The following is a 17753-nucleotide window of genomic DNA, read 5'->3' as shown; positions in this document are numbered from 1 at the left end:
TCCCATTGGCGACGGTCGTTCCCTCTGCAGCCGTTAGTGGGCGACAATAACTTCCCATGCATTCCCTCCACACTTCCGGTCTGCGCTCGGCGGTCTTCGGTTAACTTCGGACGCTAACGGTCGGAATGTTCAAATCGAGCCGGAGCCTGAGGTAAAGAAGAAAGAAACTACAGGGGAGACGGAATGACGGTGTTGCAGGAACCTGTCCAGGTAAGAAGAAAAAAGTCTCCTTTGACGTCGTTGTCGCGGCCGGAAGGAGAAGACTGGCTTTTTCGGGGCCTGCTGCTGCTGCTGCTGCTGCTGCTGCTGCTGCTGGCTTTCCGCGTCCCGGCGGACTCGGCTGTTGCTCTAGTCCGCCCGAGGATCCGCGTTCTCGGGCTGCACGGGCCTCCCGTCGCCACACCACACGGCAACAACGAGCCGTCTACTGGCCTTTTGATGACAAAATTGTCCTGTTTTGCGTCTCACCACCTGACGGAAACGGCCGTGTCACGAAGGTCAAAGGCAAACGTTAACTGTCAGATTCCAAAATGTTTCACGGCAGAAGGGCCACACTGCACCAAAGAGCATGAGGACGAGCCTGATGAGTGGACGTCCGCGGTGTAGCTTAGCAGACGAGGACGGCAAGAACGATGAACCTTAGGATTCTCTGCTCTCAAATGTTTGATTTCACAGAGATTTGTAGCAGTTGCTAACACTGCTATGCTAGCAGTTGTTGTCGTCGCAGCTAAACGTGTTGAAATGTTCGGCAAGTGCTGATGACAGTTGCTTTAGTTCGGATCTTCGTGGACATTTCTTTCGCGGAAGTGCAAAAGAACGTCAGTCTCATGGGTTCGCCGGCTGGCGAGCATTACGCTGCTTCTCGTCAGTATTGGAAGAGGCAGAGCTATCAGCTGCCTAGCTTCCGTGTCCGAAATTTCGAGACCCCAAGTTACATGTTGCAATATTGTGCATTTATTTAATAATGAGAGCACCGTTCATATTTAATGGTGTACGTTTACTTCAAGTGTGTGCCTGTGAGGCTGCTGAAGAAGGTCTATATAGGAGACATCGAAGGTGAACGTTATTACCTTTTCCCTTAAAAGTTGTCAGAATATTTCGGCTCTGAAGCATATTGTGAATGGGGACTTGTTTTCTACAGTATCGTCTGTCCCACTTTGCAAATTGGTTGAACGTATGACAAAAGTGATGTTACAGCATGGGATGACACCACTCTGTCAAACAATTATTTGATTCTGCTCATATGGCTAAAGGATTGGAAAACAAGTGTGTGTCTGTGTCTAGGCTGCAGTGTGGCAAGCGCTGAACCACTACGCCTACCTGGACGCTGTTTTTCTTGCAGAGAGACTATATGCCGAAGGTAACTTTTGTGTGCGTGCTTTACACTGAGATGTGAACAAGTTCATTTGTGTGCGCGTAACCCTGAGCTCATGTATTGTGTGTGGATCAGTAAGGTCGGAGGAGGCCCTGTACCTTTTGGCGACATGTTACTATCGCTCGGGGAAGCCTTACAAGGCATACCGACTGCTGAAGGCTCACAGTTCATCCACGCCGCAGGTTCGGTTCCTGTTGGCCAAGTGCTGCGTGGAGCTGAGCAAGTAAGAACGTGAAGGCAAGCAAAGGAGTCTAGCCAAAGCGCTAGAGGACCTAACGCAGTCCGTCTGTGTTGCCGGCCAGGTTGGCTGAAGCCGAGCAGGTTCTGATCGGTGGCGTCCTCAACAAACAGAAGAGTCAGGATGACCTCATCACAGAGTTCGGGGACTCTGCTTCCTTCACACTGTCGTTGCTGGGTCACATTTACTGGTGAGATGATCTTTCGCCTCGTACCACCGCGGCGACCTGTCACACCTGCCCATCTGTCTGCCCGCCCTGCTCTGGAGCAGCAAGACTGATCGTGCTACAAGAGGTGCCGAGTGCTTCCGGAGGAGTTTGATGCTCAACCCCTTCCTGTGGTCGCCTTTTCAGAACCTTTGTCTCCTAGGTAATGCCTTTCCAGTCTCTGTGGACATTTGCGTTGTTGTCTTTGATTTTCTAATTTCATGGTACTGTCCGTACTGCGTGCGGGTGACTATTTCAGGTGACAAAGTAGATGCAGATCAGGTCTTCAGGTTTTCCTCTTTACAACATTGCTCAGTAGCCTCACCTCCCCCCTCTGTAAGCCCTGCACAGAACTCCTCACATCGCATGGACACAGCCTTCATGGAGACGCCTCAGCACACATTGGTACGCACCACAATCATTTCCTTCTCCCATCACTTCATGACCTCGGAAGATAGTGAACAGACAAATCTAGATTCGATCCAAATGTTCTCTTGGTCTTTCTGTGATTTTGGCTGGATTTAGACTGCACGTCCAAGTCCACAAATGTGATGAAGTGCCAATGCTGCTTCTTGTTTGCATATCTCAAGTGGGGGGAAATTATAACTTGCCAAAGTCCACTTCAAAAGGAGGCAGACACAAAATTTGTGCCTCGAAGCGCCATTGGGCTCATCCCCGACCTGGAGAGGGCACACCACCCTTTTCCAACTGAGGACCGTGGTCTCAGATTTTGAGGTGTCAATTCTCATCCCAACCGTTTCACACTCTGCTCCGAACCGCTCCAGTGAGAGTTGGAGATCATGGCTTGACAAATCAAACAGAACCGCATCATCGGCGAAAAGCAGGGATGCAATACTAAGGCAACTGAAGCGTACCCCCTCTACGGCTAGAGATTTGGTCCATAAAAATTATAAACAGAATCGGTGACAGAGGAAAGCCTTGGCAGGGTCCTCCTCACACCGGAAACAGGTCTGACTTACTGCCGGTGTGAAGGTCTGAGCGCTCCCCACTGCTGAAAAGTTTCCTTGTGATTAATGTGCAGGCGTTACTAACAGGGGAACTCTGGGTACGTAGTAGACGCTTACTGGGAAATCTCCCGGTCTCATAGTTCTCCTTCTTCTATGTAGAGGGAGCTAACATATGTTATATCCTAACCTCAAAACAAAAGTTGATAAAAAAATAAAGATATACATATGATATATATATATACAGGCATGAGGATTTCGGCAAGTATGGTAACCGATCTTTCGGTTCCGTTGATTTTTGTCCCGGGAAACGGTGGGAAACGATTTTTTCAGTTCTCATTGATAATGCTCATGGGAACCGGTTTTTACATGTACTTCAGAATAAAGCCTTAGCAGGCATGAGCATTTTGTCTTTTACGCTTAGCAACCGACATGTTTGACTAGCGTTTGAGTGACCCGGATATGAATAAGTCGACCTTGCGCATGCGTAGCGCAGAAGCGGTAAACCGGTGCTGTTTGTAAATCGCACTGACAAAGCTGGGCGATTTAATCATTAAAAATAAAGGGGTTCATGTAGGTTTGTTTTATACAGATTGTTGTATTTCGCTGAGAACTTGTTTTACATTCCACACATGGGCGAATTTTATTAATAGTAAGCCCTGAGATCTGGGAAACGGACTTTTGGTTCCGTGTTTTCTCAGGCTGGGTAACGACACGGTAACGGAATGATCGTTTCTGTGAAATGCTCGCTCGCGCGTGTGTGTGTGTGTGTGTGTGTGTGTGTGTGTGTGTGTGTGTGTGTGTGTGTGTGTGTGTGTGTGTAAGTTTGCTGTGTTTGTCTTTCTGAGACGTCAATAGCGAACATGAACACTTGGGGACAAGTTGTCACATGGCACCTATTGAAGCATGGATGGAGATGTTTCAGAATGGCCGGAAGTTTACAAAATATTTGTGCATGCGCATTACTCACAAAGACTTTTCAGCATCGGGAGCGCTCAGACCGTCACACCAGCAATGGTGACCAAACACTTGACACTGCTCGTGCACGGACTGAACAGGCCGTATCAGGGGGTTCAATACCCCATACACCCGAAGGACACAAAGACACCCTTTCCAAACCCCCAGGGCTCCGCGAGGGACACTGACAAACGCCTTCTCAAAGTAGACTGCTTGGGCAAACTCCCATCAATCCTTGTTGTGCCATTGAACGATAGCCACTATTCTTTTCATCCTATTACAAGATATACTACAATAACTGTCCCGTGGTAATGTTCTTGAAAACATTTTACAAGCATTTGAAATTGAAATAAATTTGAACTGGACATTAATTTCTCTAGGATGCCAGCGCTGTAAAAATGAGGCACTATGGTTATCTCAATGTATAAATACAGTTTCTTTAAAGCAAAGCAAATTTATTTGTCTAGTGCATTTCATACACAAGGTAACTCAATGTGCTTTTCATGATTAAAGGCATTTGAAAACAAAGAGAGAAAACATTTAAAATGGGATAAAAACAATAAAAATGACAAAGACAATATTAAAAAAACAAAAGACAAAACCACATACAATGCAAGTAATGTGATCAAAAAGTGAATATATTCTAAAAGGCGTGGGGGGGGGGGGTGTCAACCTGGTTTAAAAACATTCACACTTGGGGTTGACCTCACCTCTGTTAGCAACGTATTGCATTTGTGTGCAGCATAATAGCTAAATGCTGCTTCACCATGTTTGCTTTGGACTCTGCATCACTATTTGACATGAATCAGTCGATCTCAGAGCTTTTCGTAAGTGATTTATTCTTATGAAGTCAGGGGGTCTTTTTTCAAAGCAGCTCTCGCAAGGGGTCAACTTAGTTGTTCTTGTTTCTTTTTCTTCAGGAGTTAAATCGTTTGAATTTAGAATCATCAAATGGGAAGCAGACATCGGATTTGTCGCTTTCCTACATCGACTCCACCCTCATCTCGCCGGAGACTGGCTCCCTCTTGGGAAATCCCGTTTCCCTCGCATCAGCTGGCTCGTTATTGGCCAAACAGAACAAGCCCAAGAGCGGACGGAGTTTACTGGGAGGACCCAATTCACTCAGTCCGCTCACACCCAGGTGAGTGTGAGCTGAGTTGGCAAAGTGACTTTATATTAATATTTATGGGCTATGCCTTGACTCTATCCATCCATCCATCCATCTTCTTTGCCGGTTATCCTCACAAGGGTCGCGGGGCATGCTGGAGCCTATCCCAGCTGGCAGGAGGCGCGGTACACCCTGAACTGGTTGCCAGCCAATCGCAGGGCACGTCGAGACAAACAGCCGCACTCACACTCACACACCGATGGGGGAATTTAGAGTGTCTGATTAATGTGGCATCTTTTTTGGAATGTGTGCCCGGAGGAAACCCATGCAAGCACGGGGAAAACATGGAAACTCCACACAGGCGCGTACGGGATCGAACCCGGGATCTCAGACCTGTGAGGCCAAAGCTTTCCAGCTGATCCACTGTGCCTCCGCCTTGCCTGTATAATGTATTCTTTTATTGTTCCATAACTGGTGTAACTTGACTTAGCTAAAAGCAGCAAGGCGTTGTTTGTCCTGTCCATTGACTTTCCCATGCGGGCTCCAAAAGATGACTTCATCTATCAGGTGTGAATGTCCTGATTCTTGAAATGTACTGAATCTGACTGAAGGACCTGCTTTGTAATTTTCTTCTTGAGTTGTGGGTTCAGAGGTAGTGTGCGGCCTTGGAAAGACCATCAGCCATCTCTTTCTCATCTTTCTTTCCGTTTATGTTCTTATGTCTATATAGGTCTCTTTTGTATATGAAAAAGACAAGATTATCCTTTTTGTTCTAGAAAAGAGTACATTTCAACTCAGAGCTCATGCAGAGTTTTTGTCTTTGGATAGTTTTGGCATCTTGCCCCTGGAGCCCAGCCCAGGCGACCCAACATATCTGCAGAACTACTCATCCAGCATGGAAACACAATCCACCGCTTCTAGCAAGAAGGTACCCACCTTAAATGTTGCTTTTTACTGGTTAGCTTGATTTCAATAGATACTCATTTACAGTGTCTGAAATTAATACTCACCAGGTGCCAAATGTCTGTACATTTATTGTTTGGCATTTACATTTCAGAGGGCTATCAGTCACATGGTGAGTAAATGTTTATACCATCTCATTCATTTTTTTTTGGGATTCATTTTGGTGGATTTCCAGACTGTACTTAAGTCGCGGGCACATGGAGATTTTTAGCCGCTACGGCGATGTCCTTCCTTCACGGCCATCCGCAAGACTTGCACGCTGGACGTAAGCTGCTGCCAACCTTCCAAAGAGAACCGAGGCGGTAGCAAAGCGAACGTGCCTTCATTGTGCACAAAAACTGCTCTTACACTCTTGCAGAACACAAGTCTGAACTAGCATCGATGGGGACAGCATCTAGCAGATGTGGCGTAATACGGATCAGTCTGAGTCAATATTTCAATGTTTGATTTAGACAAGATGAGGGATCCAACCGTGGAGTATGATCCCAGCCCACAGGGGTTGTAATGCTGTGGAACGAGGACTGTGTCAGGGCCAAGGGTCAAGACTTCATGGACTGTGTGAAGCACTCGTGTTCCGACTACTGAAAATGGCTCTAAAGCAAAAGCAAATCTATTTGTATCTCGCATTTCATATACAAGGTAATACAGTTAGCTTTACTTGATTAAAAGGATTTGAATACAAAGAGACAAAACGGGGGAAACAATAAAAACGACCACTAATTAGATATTAGAAAAGGGAAAAATAAAAGTACAATTAAAAACGATGTACAGTGCAAGAAATATTAAAAGTGGAAAAACTCCAAAAACATGATAAAAAGGAAATTTTCAAACTGGATTTAAAAACACTCACACTTTGGTGCTGACGTCACCTGTGATGGCAACTTATTCCATTTGTGTGCCGCATCATAGCGAATGTCCATTTTTTTTTTAACCAAAACTTGTGTCACAGAAATAAAAACCAAAACAGACTGCGGTTATAATGTAAGCAATAAAATAAAATACCCCATTGTGTAGTTGTGTACACAACATTTAGAAATATGGCCATCCACATTGTTTTACCTGGTCAACATCCCTGCTTTCCGCTGTTAGTATTGAGGAATGCTTGTTACACACACAAGTTTGCCCCGGCTGGCTAACTACGAGGTACAGTTAACCTGGCCAAATACAATTCCGAACCACGGAGGGGATAGTAGACTTGTCATTACCTCTATGGAAGCAAATAAGCAACGCTTCTGGCGAGTACGTTTATCACAAAGGGTTGAAAAGGAGTTATGAGGAAAAAGATCAATACATGCAAATTGGTCAGCTATTGTGACGTGAAGTTGCAAAAACATGGAAATAAAAGCTTGTGTGATGTGGTGCATTTGTCACATAGGTCCGCCTGGAACTGGATTAAAGTGGGTAGCCAAGTTTGAAGAGCAAACTAGCAGACAAGTTAATAAAAGCGTCTAGAGTGAAAGTACCAGAATACGCAGTAGCGCTGGACAGCCATACAAAAGTGTCATTGAATTAATAAGTCACTGGACATCACTTGACAAAAAGGGTCTAGAAGTTTGAAAGAAGGTGCATTGGTTGTCCTGTATTTTGGAAATTTAGACTGTTTAACATGGTCTTAGTCTAAAAGTGTCAATTTAATTCAAAATTAATTATTTTTTTGATCATACTACTTCGTGTCCAGAAAAAGCACCTCTGACCGCTAGTTGTGTTCAAGCCATTTTTGTTTCTGCTTTGTCCATATACGGCTAAGACCGCCCACTTTCGTCTGGTTGGTTGACCCAACGCTCGCTCCTTGAGAGGGCACACATTTTATATGTTGACAAGATTAACTCGGGGGTGGAGAGGCAGGCAGAAAATTTGGCTAGATAAGCTCAAGATATTGGAATGACCTGAAAAATGTCTGCAACTCGGGAATGCATCAAAATGCTGAATTCACTTGTTCCCTATCACTTGTTTATTGAGGCACCATCGAGCCAGTATAACATCCAAAATACTAGAAAAGGTTGATTTTTGTAAAACACGGGACCTTGAATAAGTTTTTATAATATAACCATTATTAGTCCCACGTTGAGGACATTTGCATTGTTTCCGTAACAATAGTGGATACGGGAAATACGAAGATATTTGGTTGCAACTGCATCTGGCGCTAAATGCATTGATGACTCGATGTAGAATCCATGATTAATAATTACAGTTTTGGAGTCATGGTTATGTTGTGCAGTTGAACTGTTTGTGGAAATATTATCCTAATATGCTGCAATAACTGTCCCACGGTTAGGGTTATTGACAAATCTTTAAAAATATGGAAAATGGAGACAGATTCCCCGTCTGGCAGTTAAGAGGATTTGGATTCTGAATTCAGACAAATTTGTTCTCAAAGTGAATTTCTGTTGGCCGGCAACCAAATGGTTCTTTTTTTTTTTTTTGTCTGTTTCAACCAGCAATTTTCATTTGTATGTGTGTGTTGAGCTTCCTCCTCGTGTCCTCTCAGACTGTGTCCAGGATGAATCAATCCAAGACTGTGTTCAGCCAGAGCGGTAATAGTCGCGATGTTCTCCCCATGCCCTTTAACCCTTCTCAGACCTCAGCCCCTCATACCAGGTAGCGGCCGCCATTATGCTTTTGTCATGCCTGTTTCCTTTCTACCGGCTCATGGCTTCCTGTACCCTTTGGTTTGCGTTTTAGTGGTTCCCCTCAGGTGCTCAGTCCCAGCATGTCTGCTCCTCCCAACATCCAGCCCAGAAGGAGCTCACGACTGTTCACCAGCGCCAGCTCCACTGCCAAGGTATCACACACTTGTACACTGACCTTTGGTGCTGGTTCACGCCCTAAATTAAAAAAAAAAACAATTTGCACCCTGCAAATATGGCTATATTTGATGTTTGGGTGTGTGGTACAAAGTGTTTAAAATGGAGAATGTACGAATTTGGGCAAAGTTATAGATTTGGACTTAATCGACCAATCAGGATAGCACTTATTGTTGAGGTCATGGCAACTGTCTTTGAGGTTCATACACGTCTGGTCACAGAGATGCCAGGCTGGTTTTGTTTGTTTTTTTTTTTTTTTTTTTGTTTTCGGGGCTCATTTTTAATCAGCTCTGAACTGGTTCAACAACCAATGAGTACCAATAACATTGTTGATTCCTTTACCAGCCACTCAGAAAGGACTGCTCACTTGTGCCGGGCCACCCTCCACAAAGAAGAGCGGTGGCCAGCTCTGGCCTGAACCTTTCGGTTCACATTGGAGGGAAACGAGGCACAAGTCGGCCGCAAATGTATACATGTGCGTGGTGGTGGTGGTGGTGGAGGTAGTTTGATGGGGGATTATGACCTGGAAGCACAGATTATGTAAAAACTAACTCAGAAATACTTAACATAGTTTCAAGTTTGGGCCCTTGAATATATCATCTATGAAACTTTGACAGTTTGAATGGAATTATGGAAATATAGTTTTCCATTATTTATTTTTTTTCGGGGGGAAAGCTCGATAAAGTCTGCTAACTTTTGCGAGGCGGTTTTGGCCGATTGCACGACGACGTATCCCCAAAAAAATAGAAGAAGGAAAAAAGACATCAGCCTATCATCCATCTCGTTGCTTGATTGTGGTGAGGCCAACGCGTCGATCGCACGCACAGAGGTGCATTCTAGCAAGCTGGCCTCCTATTTACAGTCTCTCTTTTGCTTTCTCCATGGCAGTCGGGACGATGCGCGCGTGACTCCCCACCCACCCCGTTGGTCGAGCGCGAGAGGCTGGCTGCTTGAAAAGTAGATCTTGGGGTTAGGGTCTGGGCACCACTGTTTTACACGATCAGGATTTTTGGGACTGATATGCAAGTTAAAAATTCTGAGGTTCCGGGTTCAATCCCGGACCCGCCAGTTTGGAGTTTTCATGTTCTCCCTGTGCCTTCGTTGGTTTTCTCTGGGCACTTCGGTTTCCTCCCACATCCCCAAAACATGCATCATGCATTTGGGACTCTTAAATTGTCCCGTCGGTGTGATCGTGAGTGCGGCTGTTTGTTTTGACGTAACCTGCGATTGGCCGGCAACCGGTTCAGGGTGTACCCTGCCCTGTGCCTGTTGACAGCACTCTCTGCGACCCTTGTGAGGATAAGCGGCTGAGAAAATGGATGGATAACTATTGGCTGTCAGTTCTACTTCAAAGAACACGAGGAGGCAGAAGATGAACCTGCTTTTGGATTCTGTCCCACACACAGTTTTTTCTTCTTTTTTTTTTTTAAATAACTAAATTGATAGTCAGATATTTACAGTTCTACGTCAAAAGGTGCGGCAAACCCAAAAATTAACTCTAATGGCATTAAAACCAATCAGCATAACATTCTAATTATCGGCCGATGCAATCTGGGCAGTTCAAAGTCTCGTTTTACGATACAGTGGCTTCTTATTTATTTGCTTTTGTGCTGATTCGCTAGCTAAAAGCCATTCAGAGTGGTCGATGGACGCCAGTAATTAGCGTACTGAAATTGGCAAAAATAACGTCAATGTAATGTGGAAGCCACGCCTGAAAATTGGCTGATGATCAATGGCTCATTCATTCGCTGCTCCCCAAAACTTTTTTTAGCAAAAGCTCAACTTCCAGGTTGGGAGATGACCAGACCTTTCGCTCATGAGCTGGTGACATCTCAGTACAGCACGCATCTGTCGCATATTCTAGTACAGTTGACACTTTTTAATGTTCTCAAATAGGTAGGTTAGGGATAATTTAGCCTTTATTTTATAACACCTTTACTGTTTAAAAGTTTATATTTGACGACATTTTTATGGGTTATATTTATCACCGAAATAACAAGATCCCGGGATACAAGCGCCCGAAATGAGTTTCCTCCTCCTCCGCAGGGTGTCTGGGCTCTCCCTTAGAGATAGGGTGAGAAGCTCGGTCATCCGGGAAGCGCTCAGTGTCGAGCCGCTACTCCTTCGCATTGAGAGGAGCCAGATGAGGTGGCTGGGTCATCTGATTCGGATGCCTCCCTGGTGAGGTGTTCCGGGCATGTCCCACCGGAAAGAGACCCCGAGGACGACCCAGGACACGCTGGAGAGAATATGTCTCTCGGCTGGCAAGGGTACGCCTCGGGATCCCTCCGGAAGACCTGGAAGAAGTGGCTGGGGAAAGGGAAGTCTGGGTAGCCATGCTGAAGCTACTTCCCCCGCAACCCGACCCGTAAAAGCGGTAGATAATGAATGGATGGATGGATATTTATCACTCTCCAAAATTATTTTTTACAGTGCGGAGAGGTTCTGTCTCACCCTTAAAAGAAAAATTCAAAAGGTCAGCATTTATGTGTATGCACAGCAGGTGGTCGCACCAGAAAGTCAATTGTACATTTTTTTTTTTGGGTTGGGGGGGGGGGGGGTAATTTGCCTAACACTTCTCTTTAGTAAAATATCTTTTTTACAGGAAGACCTGACATGTTAAATGTAATAGTAAAGGATGGGTTGGATTCAATAACAGGCTCGTTTCAATATCAGAAACCACATTAAAAATGTAGAATTTACTTGACATCTGAAACATTTTATTCAGTGTATAAGATGAGTTATTGGAGAATGAGTGAGCGATTTCAAAGATATCCTGTGACTTTGTCACTGCAGGAGAACAGTAAGAAGTTAAAGATGAAGTTCCCCACGAAGATTCCCAACAGGAAAACCAAATGTAAATCGACAAAGACCTCAAACAACAGCAACCTGAACGAGAGCCTGGATATTCTTCGTTTGGATCCGGTGGGTCTGAGTCTGGCTGACGCCAAGGTGCCGCAGCACCAGCGAGCCGCGGCAGGTAACATCTGCTCCAAAACAACGGCTGCACCCGCCTGCAGCGCTGGGCTCAGCCTTTTGTCTTTATGTTGAAACAAGTCCATTTGCCACATCTGCATCCAGACAATGTGCTGGCGCTACTTCGGGAACTGGGCCGCGGGTACCAGGCGCTGTGCTCGTACAACTGTCGAGAAGCCATTGCTATCCTGACCTCGCTCCCGCCACAGCATTACAACACAGGCTGGGTCCTGACGCACATCGGCCGCGCCTACTTCGAGCTGGCCGAGTACACGCAGGTTAGAAACGGCCGATAATGATGATGTGGATTCCTTGTGTTTGCGGCGAAAACGGGGCAAAAACTGCTGAATAAAACGACGCTGGCACATTGTCACGGGGGCTGATGATTACGATTGGCAACGTGTGTGTCGCCGACGTCCACCCTGACACTGCAACACAAAGACAATTGAAAAAAACAGGGGCACGACAGTTATTTTCCTTTTTGAAGAACGATGTGGAGATACTTCAACTCGAAATCTGTTTTATATGGTGGAAGAGATTTTGACATTTTAGCTCATATGGCTCAGCCAGCCCGATGTTGACGTGAGCGCCCTATTGTGTCGCTAGGCGGAGCGTCTGTTCAGCGAGGTGCGCAGGATGGAGTCCTACCGAGTGGAAGGCATGGAAATCTACTCGACCACCTTGTGGCACCTTCAGAAAGATGTCGCCCTGTCCGCTTTGTCCAAAGACCTGACAGACATGGACAAGAACTGTCCCGAGGTCAACCTTGTCTCATTGTCCAGTTCTCAGGATTGCATAGACAGAACCTGTCCTCATTCGTCGTACTCTTGTGTCTTCGCAGGCGTGGTGTGTTGCAGGAAACTGTTTCAGCCTCCAGAGGGAGCACGACATCGCTATTAAATTCTTTCAGAGAGCCATCCAGGTGAGTTTTTTTTTTTTCTCAGTTGTGAAGATTGCTTCCCTTAATGGATTGTTGACAAGTGGCATCTCGAAACAATTGAAGCAAAAGGAATGCATGATCCCCCCTCTTAATTATTATTATTTTTTTAATCTCACCTCACACAAAGATTTAAAAAAAAAAAAAAATAGGGCTTTCAATAGTTTTGTTTGTCATGTGTATGGTGTGAAGGAATAATCTCAACACAGCAGATACACAAAAAACATGAAGATTCTATTGTACTGCCAATCTCAGTCCCCTGTGATCACACGTAATCTCACTAAAGCGAAGAAGAAACACATCGCTATTTCCCGAAAGGTGACGGAGCCGAGATCCTTGTAAGATGGCAGTGTTCTCAAAAAAACACCTTGCTTTGGACGGTACTTCTTGCTGTCTGGGGAAAATCCACTTCTATACATTGAATGATGATAATGGTTTTTGTTTTCATTCACGGTAACTTCTTGGTTCATCTGTCTTGTGTGTTCAGTTGATTGGCTACATTCTATTTCATGTGACAATTCTCGGGAGAACTCTGTATTCCCCACACACATGAAGGGCTCCGGTCATAAATATTGAACGCCTTTGACCTGTTTCGGACCTTAAAATCCGGTCGAAGCCACTCTAAACATAGATAAGACCGAAGGACAATCTTATACGACATTCCCAAATGAGATAAGTTTGCCTGCAGTTTGACAAGCTTCATTGGGAAAGGAATTGTCTTTGCCGGCCAGGTCTTATTGGAAGCACAAACCAAATGCATAGCAACCTCAAGTTTGTTTCTTTGTCACAAGTTACTTATACACACTGAATGCTTAATTTGCTCTACATTGATATGCTCCTCCCTCCGCTTACCTCTTCAGTACTGTATTTTCCAGATGACAGCGTGCACCAGCTAATAGGCTGGGCCCACTCTGTGTGGCTTTTTCTTGTTTAGTTTTTTTTTTTTCCATACACCGCAGATATACTGTACACCATCCGCGCTGATGCATTCAACCGATCACGGTGCCAGTGTGTTTGAATAATCTTTAAAAGGTGGGCTGTGCTGGCCCGTTTAGGTGGACCCAGGGTTCGCGTATGCCTACACGCTGCTGGGTCACGAGTTCGTCATGACTGAGGAGCTGGAGCGAGCGCTCGCTTGCTTCCGCAACGCCATCAGAGTTAGCAGCAGACACTACAACGCATGGTCGGTCGATATCTCCAAAGCTACGCCGTCCGGCGTGCCGCAGACAAACACCAATCGCAGATGGCTTGTTCTGCTGCAGGTATGGTCTGGGGATGATCTACTTCAAGCAGGAGAAGTTCAACTTGGCAGAAATCCACTTCCGGAAAGCTCTCAGCATCAACCCGCAAAGCTCTGTACTGCTGTGCCACGTCGGAGTGGTATGTTGTCCACCGCTGTCTCGTCTTTGTCACCCACATCTGGTCCTCGCTAGGGTTGGGCCTTGAGAACCGATTTGGAACCGGCACGTTAGTCCCAGGTTTGATGCTTTGTCCACGCACCCTGAAGAAACTTGTGGCAACAACTAACCAACGAAGAAAGAACGCGCACAAAGACGTTCTTGTACCCAACGCTCGTGTGACTGTCTGAGCGCTCCCGGTGCTGAAAAATCTCTCTGTGATGCATGCGCGTATACACACGAAATTTATGAACTAATTTTGGAGTCGATAATCAAGGGCAATGGGGTTTTTCAACTATTGTTCGTTTGGTAACAACGAATGCTTGTCATATCTCAACATAATCATGAACGATACATGACAATTTGAAATTTGGGCATAGATTTTCACAAGCATCGTGGATGTTGCCACATTGGATGTTCCTTCATGGGCCACATAAAATCAGGTGGCGGGCTGGATCTGGCCTTTGGGCCTTGAGCTTGACACCTGCGGCTTAAGTCCTGATCACAGCGTTGGCAGAACTATGTCCAAACTCTGTCTTTGTGTGTGTGTCCCGGTGTCAAATTGTGCGTAGGTGCAGCATGCGCTGAAGAAGTCTGACGCGGCTTTAGAGACATTAAACAAAGCGATCGGGATCGACCCAAAGAATCCTCTCTGCAAGTTCCACAGGGCATCCATCCTCTTTGCCAATGACAAATACAAGGTAACATTTAATAACGATCAAGTCTTTGTCAATCATAGTCTGTCGTTACAATGCGTTCTAAATTATTAGGCAATCGGTGTCCACCAACGGGGTTTAGAAATTGCCGCCATGACAGGCATCGACCCGTTATGACCACGGCTCCGTCCGGTCTGCCACCTTAGCAATGGAAGGGCGGAACATGGTCTACTCGGACTCGCTGTCCCCCGCATTTTCCTTAACTAGACCAAAGTTCTGGCCTTCCCTGCCCTCTTTAGCACCCCCTCGGAGGACTCCCATAAAAGTGGGGGGTACTCTGAATGGCTGTTTGGTGCTCAGGCACAAACAACAGTCAGGACCTATCGTCCCACCTGAAGGCGCAGGGAGGTGAACCCCAACGGAGAGGACCTGAACCGGGGCAATAAGTATACCCACACCTTCTCTGCGCCCCTCACCGTGGGCAACTCCTTAGTGGGAGAGAGTCCAACCCCTCCCAAGAGGACTGGTACCAGAGCTCCTTCCCTGCCAGAGAGGTGACATTCCACGTCCCTTGAACCAGCTTCTGCGGTCGTGGATCAGATTGGCAAGGTCCCCGCCTTCGCTCATCACCAAACTCACACTGCACCTGACCCCTATGGATTTTGTCATTAATAAATACTCAAAAGACAAGCTAGCTCCCAACTTTAAAATCATGGTCATTGTCGTTGAGTAAGAAAATCGGCTGAAATTTTTCAGTTGGGTAATACATTTGAATGCGGAGTACTTTGTCATTTAAACTGTTTGTATTCAGTAATTCCCAATATTTTTGGAGGCAGTCCATTAATACCTTTTTGCTTGAAATTGGGGTGGGGTAGGGACACAAAATACTTTGGTTCCATTGTTGAGACTCTTCTTGATTCAAAATACATGGTGTGTGTGTGTGTGTGTGTGTGTGTGTGTGTGTGTGTGTGTGTGTGTGTGTGTGTGTGTGTGTGTGTGTGTGTTTGTTTGTTTGTTTGTTTGTGTGTGTGCGTGGGTGAACTTGCTCATGTAGGCAGCTCTTCAAGAGCTGGAGGAGTTGAAGCAGATTGTCCCCAAAGAGTCGCTGGTTTATTTTCTCATCGGCAAGGTAATTCCAACAAACGTTTTTGTTTTACATGTGATAATCCACCAGGAGAGAGGCTGTTCTTGTCTTCAGGCTCAAAACCTTAACAGTTTCAGCCCACCTAGAAATAGAGACGGAGGCCCGCTCGGGCCAGCACAAAGTTCCAAATTCCAAAAGCTTTTTGCCCATTGAAAATGGCCCAAATTACATTTTTAATGTCAGTCTGAAATGTTTTTTAAACATGGAAACATCCCGTCAAAAGACAGGATGTTGCGATGACACGAGGAGAAAACGTGGCCGCCACCTCCTGACTGGCTAAACGGGCGCAAATTGCTTCAAGGCTATTGCCAAATCTAATGCCTTAAGAGGGCCAGATGAGAGGTAGCGGGACCACGTAATGGCGGCGAGGAACGAGGGCAGGCGATGCATAGTGAAGCTTCGTCCCCTGATTACGTCCAAGTCTGTGATCCGAAAAAGTAAAGCAATGCGCTGACCGACACAAAGACACTTTACACTAAAGTCGAAACACTTGTGACACAATACGGCATATGGATGTCACGTGGCAGTGTGTGAATCATAGATATTTGTAAAATGACTTGTGTACCAATATTTATTTCAAGGATAGCCCCTCGGGATGCGACAATAAATACAAAGTAAATCAAAATGACACACACAGTGGCCCCCTAACCTTCGCCTCCCACCACCCAACCACTATTTTACAATTGTGTGTACATACATTAACATATATAATATCCAGCATGCATACAAGATAAAGCATTGTTGAACTGTCAGTACTAAGTCAATATTTTAATCCATTCGTAACTCACGTTAGGCTAGTCACCGGCATGATTGTATTTGTTCGAAAAAAATAATTTCTTAAAAGGGCTTCACGAGACTACAAATACGCTTGACATGAAATCAACACTTAAAACATGCTATCGTGCAAATTTGGGGCTACCACGCAAAAAGGCTTAGTGGCGGACCCTGGTCTACATCCATACGTTCACGAGAGTCATTTGTGTGTAAGGTGTACAAGAAACTGGGTCAGACGCATCTGGCACTCATGAACTTCAGCTGGGCCATGGATCTGGACCCCAAAGGAGCCAACAACCAGATCAAAGAAGCCATTGATAAAAGATATTTGCCTGAGGACGAAGGTACACACGCGCCCGTCAGGCGTGGAGATTGCAATGACGTGATCGCGGTCAAATTCTGCCTCCGTTTCAGCCGTGGCGGAGCCCGACGACAGTCAGGACAGCAGCGTGATGACCGACGCCGACGACTCACTGCTTCACACGGCCGAAAGCGACGTCCTTTAACTGCCTGCCGTGTTCTCGTGAATCCCTTCTTGTGTTTGTGAGTGGTTGAAACAGACTGTGCCGCTGTTGAGCTCCGCCTCTTCCTGTTGTCGTTCAGCACAATCTGACACCACAGGTGCTTTTTATGTTCTTTTTATCATAGTTATGGAAATAAATCAATAAATGTCCCATCCAAAAGTGATTGCTCGCCACTTCCTCTTTGCACGCCTGAAAACAAATGTGCACATTCAAGTCAGTTTAGATGTTTTTGTTCCTTTTTCAAATTTCCCACTCGTTCCCTTCCTGCTAATACCGTTGAGGGATGTTACAAAGTTGGCTAAGCTCGTTCCCGCTAAGAACAAATGACTGGGTTAGGCCTGGTACGCACAGGGATGTTTCACACCTTCAAAAAGAATTCATTCATTTATAGAGCCCAGTCGTGATTAGAAGTCAGACACTGAACACTTTTGCATCAGATGACCTCAACATCAAATTCTGTTCCACCGCAAATCCAATCCTCTGACCCAGAGTTCTCGTGATCACACAAGATTTTTAACACTGGCGCCAATCTTGATGTTTCCGTGTACAAATGGGGTTTGTCACGCTTTCCGCAATGATGTCAGTTTATTTCTCGATTGTTCTGGAATTTCTTTGCATTGTGTCATTTAATTGCAGCTTTTCAAAACCTTTTGTTGATCAGTATTTGATTTCTTCATTGAACAGGTCAGGAAAAAAATGGACCACACAAATCTTGCTGCAATTGACTTTT

At 45.5% G+C, this 17753-nt stretch overlaps 1 protein-coding gene across 5 annotated transcripts; it reads left to right on the top strand.

The window, feature by feature from the left end:
• Positions 1-29: 29 nt before the first annotated feature.
• Positions 30-17152, top strand: cdc27 (cell division cycle 27). Of its 5 annotated transcripts, none has more exons than XM_061845719.1 (21): positions 31-210; positions 1285-1360; positions 1451-1598; positions 1678-1803; positions 1884-1981; positions 2078-2223; positions 4661-4881; positions 5677-5776; positions 5906-5923; positions 8300-8409; positions 8494-8593; positions 11412-11595; positions 11697-11869; positions 12198-12350; positions 12433-12513; positions 13584-13711; positions 13791-13908; positions 14498-14626; positions 15636-15710; positions 16714-16843; positions 16914-17152. In XM_061845719.1, exons 1-21 carry the CDS (start codon positions 184-186, stop codon positions 17003-17005), a joined length of 2433 nt encoding a protein of 810 aa, XP_061701703.1. In that variant the 5' UTR covers positions 31-183; the 3' UTR covers positions 17006-17152. The 5 variants fall into 5 exon arrangements, with proteins under 5 accessions (XP_061701705.1, XP_061701703.1, XP_061701704.1 ...); XM_061845717.1 differs by lacking the exon at positions 31-210 and adding an exon at positions 261-1056 and having other exon boundaries at positions 1455-1598; XM_061845720.1 differs by lacking the exon at positions 5906-5923 and having other exon boundaries at positions 32-210.
• The last annotated feature ends 601 nt before the right edge of the window (positions 17153-17753 follow it).

This window comes from Syngnathoides biaculeatus, chromosome 16 (genome assembly GCF_019802595.1).
Source record: "Syngnathoides biaculeatus isolate LvHL_M chromosome 16, ASM1980259v1, whole genome shotgun sequence".
In the NCBI taxonomy this organism is placed as follows: domain Eukaryota; kingdom Metazoa; phylum Chordata; class Actinopteri; order Syngnathiformes; family Syngnathidae; genus Syngnathoides; species Syngnathoides biaculeatus.
Note: the sequence above shows the minus strand (reverse complement) of the source record. Positions and strands in the feature narration are given on the sequence as shown.

Excerpts from the sequence above, each read along its gene's own strand:
- cdc27 (XM_061845717.1), top strand. The coding sequence starts at position 987 with ATGGTGTACGTTTACTTCAAGTGTGTGCCTGTGAGGCTGCTGAAGAAG. Across the intron at positions 1,057-1,284 it reads CTATATAGGAGACATCGAAG|GCTGCAGTGTGGCAAGCGCT; the intron begins GTGAACGTTATT and ends GTCTGTGTCTAG. Across the intron at positions 12,514-13,583 it reads TCTTTCAGAGAGCCATCCAG|GTGGACCCAGGGTTCGCGTA; the intron begins GTGAGTTTTTTT and ends TGGCCCGTTTAG.